We start from the raw sequence: 3,234 nt of genomic DNA, 5'->3' as shown, positions 1-3,234 counted from the left end.
TCATTTTATTCTTTTCTGTTGAAAGCATAGGCTCGAAACGTGAAAGACGTTTTCACTTTTCCCGAGCGTTAAACTAATACACTTGCTTGTTGCTCATGCACCTGTTTTCGTCTTTTGTTTCTCTATAAATTTCAACTGTATATATATATATATATATATATATATATATATATATATATATATAATATATATATATATACAAACATATATAAATAGAGGAATGTATCTGGTAAGACAGCAAAAGAAAGAAAGAGACCTCGATATTATGTAAATAGAGGTCTCTTTCTTTTGCTGTCTTACCGTTTTTTATCAATATATATATATATATATATATATATATATATAATATATATATATATATATATATGTATGCATGTATATTTATATGTCTATATATATATGTATGCATGTATATTTATATGTCTATATATTTATGTTTGCATGATTTATATCTGTATCTATAAATTAATATGCGTATATTCAGTAAATTGACTTACAGTGGAATGTTCTGAGTTAATTACGATGAATGCAAAAATGTTTTTGTATTTTCATATTTCAGGTGTTTAATTTGTTATGTTCATGAATTAGCACGGAAATTATAATTCAGGTCTCAGAGCAGAGAAATTTCTTTTACAACTCTCTTCCTCTCATTAGTTTGTGAGACGTGCGAATTACCACATGAATTGTCTATCTTTGTCTATATCCCACATCAGTACATATTCAGACGTTTAAGTGCGCGCACGAGTGCGGCCGTTCGATTTAATAGTGGCTGGCACCTAACCTCTCTGTTGACAAATTTACAAGCGGTCGATACATCTTACAGACCTACAAAAACTATGTCTGTAGAAGTCTGTCATATGAAAGAATAATTAAAAACGCATAAACTATTACCTAGCCATGCGATACATACATTTCTGGAGACCGAAAACGATATTATCTACTTGCTTATTCTATCATTTAATATTGATCTTTTCCTCTGTTCCCCAGTGTATTGCTCAATGGATTTATATTGTGGGTTATTCAGTACTTATTATTCTTATTCTCTTGGTTTTATTTGTGATATACAAATGTATTTGAATAAACACATCTACTAGCTATATGTATAAATTCGTGAAAATACAAGTTTTCTGTAGCAAATGTATTATACACGGAATTCTGATGAGCTGGTATTCGATAAATCGGTATATTGACACACCTTCAGTTTATGGTTGCATATATTATATAATGATACAGCAATATTCTTGAGTTTGAATGTTGGTGAAACACTTATAAATTTATGTAATTAAACAATTTTCTCATTCATTAATTGCATTAATTCTACGGATATTACAGAGTTTCGGAAATATGATCTGTAAAATGACCTTAAACATATAAACTCCAAGATTAATACCCAAATGAAATCTATAAATGCGTGTGCGCGTGCGCACGTGCGCGGGTGTATGAGTGTGTGTTTGCGCGTGCGTCGTATTTGTGTGTGGCACGTCTCATCGTTTCTCACCTTTTCTTCACTGTCCTTGAACCTCTTGTGCTAACGAAAAACTGATGCTTAACTCATATAATTTCGTTTGGGATTTGGTTTGCAAAATTCTTTATATGAGTTCGTGTGTTGAAGCATATTCTGTTGTGTCTGGGGAGAGTCCTTTTCTTTTTGTGCCTTATAAAAAGAAATTTCCACTTTTTTCCTTATTTTTATTTTCCTAAAATTTTCGTTGCGTCTTGCAACCTTTTCAATAGTCTTGACTCTCTGAGAGTCAAGACTAATGAAAAAGTATTGAAAAGGTTGCAAGATGCAACGAAAATTTTAGGAAAATAAAAATGAGAAAAAAAAGTGAAAATTTTACCGGTGAGTGTGTTACATTATAAGGCACAAAAAATGACTCTCCCCAGACACAACAGAATAACTCATATAAGTTTCTCCATAAGCAGTCTGGAACATTTCATAAGGTTCCATGGCATTTTTGCCCAGTTTAACACAAATCTTTGTTGCATAACGAGTTTCCAAATTTTCTTCACGTTCCGACTGCATTCTGCAATCTAGTCAGCTGTGACAAATTGTGTTTAGGATGATGTGTTTTAAGTGCTGTTACATCCGTCTCCTTCAATTTGGAATAACAAAAGTTGGCAGGTCAGCTTATTTGATGTATAGTAATGATATACTAAAATTACAATAATCCAGGACAGTTATAACTGCCTCGCTTAAAAAAAGTATCAAAGCTTCTGGAATCTCATATTGATGAGTATTCCAGAAACACTTTCACTCTCCACGTAATCCACCGACAGCATCTGCTGCCCTTTGGATCGCAAGACACTCCAGCGTGTGACAAATTTTGCCCTTTGGATTATGGGTACACTCCATCAGCATGTGACCAGTTTTGTCCTTTGGATTACGAGTATACTCCATCAGCGAGTGACAAGTTTTGTCCTTTGGATTACGGGTACCATCCATCAGCATGTGACAAGTTTTGCCCTTTGGATTACGGGTACATTCCATCAGTGTGTGACAAATTTTGCCCTTTGGATTACGGGTACACTCCATCAGCATGTGACCAGTTTTGTCCTTTGGATTACGAGTATACTCCATCAACGAGTGACAAGTTTTGTCCTTTGGATTACGGGTACATTCTATCAGTGTGTGACAAGTTTTGCCCTTTGGATTACGGGTACATTCTATCAGTGTGTGACAAGTTTTGCCCTTTAGATTACCGGTACCATCCATCAGTATGTGACAAGTTTTGCCCTTTGGATTACGGGTACATTCTATCAGTGTGTGACAAGTTTTGCCCTTTGGATTACGGGTACATTCTATCAGTGTGTGACAAGTTTTGCCCTTTGGATTACCGGTACCATCCATCAGTATGTGACAAGTTTTGCCCTTTGGATTACGGGTACATTCTATCAGTGTGTGACAAGTTTTGCCCTTTGGATTACCGGTACCATCCATCAGTATGTGACAAGTTTTGCCTTTTGGATTACGGGTACAGCCCATCCGACGAAGTTCACTCAGTTTACCTTTACCCAGAGGTAAAATATACTGGACCAAAATGTCACGCTATGTCACGGTACCCGAAATTGCATAGCTATTAGGAAGTCTTTACTTCTTGGTAACTTTTAATAAGGGAAATATGTTGAAGTTTGCTAAGAAAGCCCCTTTTTAAAAGCATTTATATAACTTCGCAAACCTTCACCTTCCCTTTTTCTTATACCAAAAAGGTTGTTCAAAATCTCACTAAGTGA

At 34.9% G+C, this 3,234-nt stretch overlaps 1 protein-coding gene across 1 annotated transcript; it reads right to left on the bottom strand.

Moving 5' to 3' along the window:
* Nucleotides 1-2,254: 2,254 nt before the first annotated feature.
* LOC115217891 lies at nt 2,255-2,986 on the bottom strand. Its single transcript, XM_029787610.1, has one exon. It carries the CDS (start codon nt 2,984-2,986, stop codon nt 2,255-2,257), a length of 732 nt encoding a protein of 243 aa, XP_029643470.1.
* Nucleotides 2,987-3,234: the final 248 nt, after the last annotated feature.

This window comes from Octopus sinensis, linkage group LG12, assembly GCF_006345805.1.
Source record: "Octopus sinensis linkage group LG12, ASM634580v1, whole genome shotgun sequence".
In the NCBI taxonomy this organism is placed as follows: Eukaryota; Metazoa; Mollusca; class Cephalopoda; order Octopoda; family Octopodidae; genus Octopus; species Octopus sinensis.
The sequence above is the reverse complement of the archived record's forward strand: the minus strand, read 5'-3'. Positions and strand labels throughout refer to the sequence as shown.

What these genes read in the sequence shown, in the direction of transcription:
- LOC115217891 (XM_029787610.1), bottom strand. Translation starts at nt 2,986, where the DNA reads ATGGGCTGTACCCGTAATCCAAAAGGCAAAACTTGTCACATACTGATG.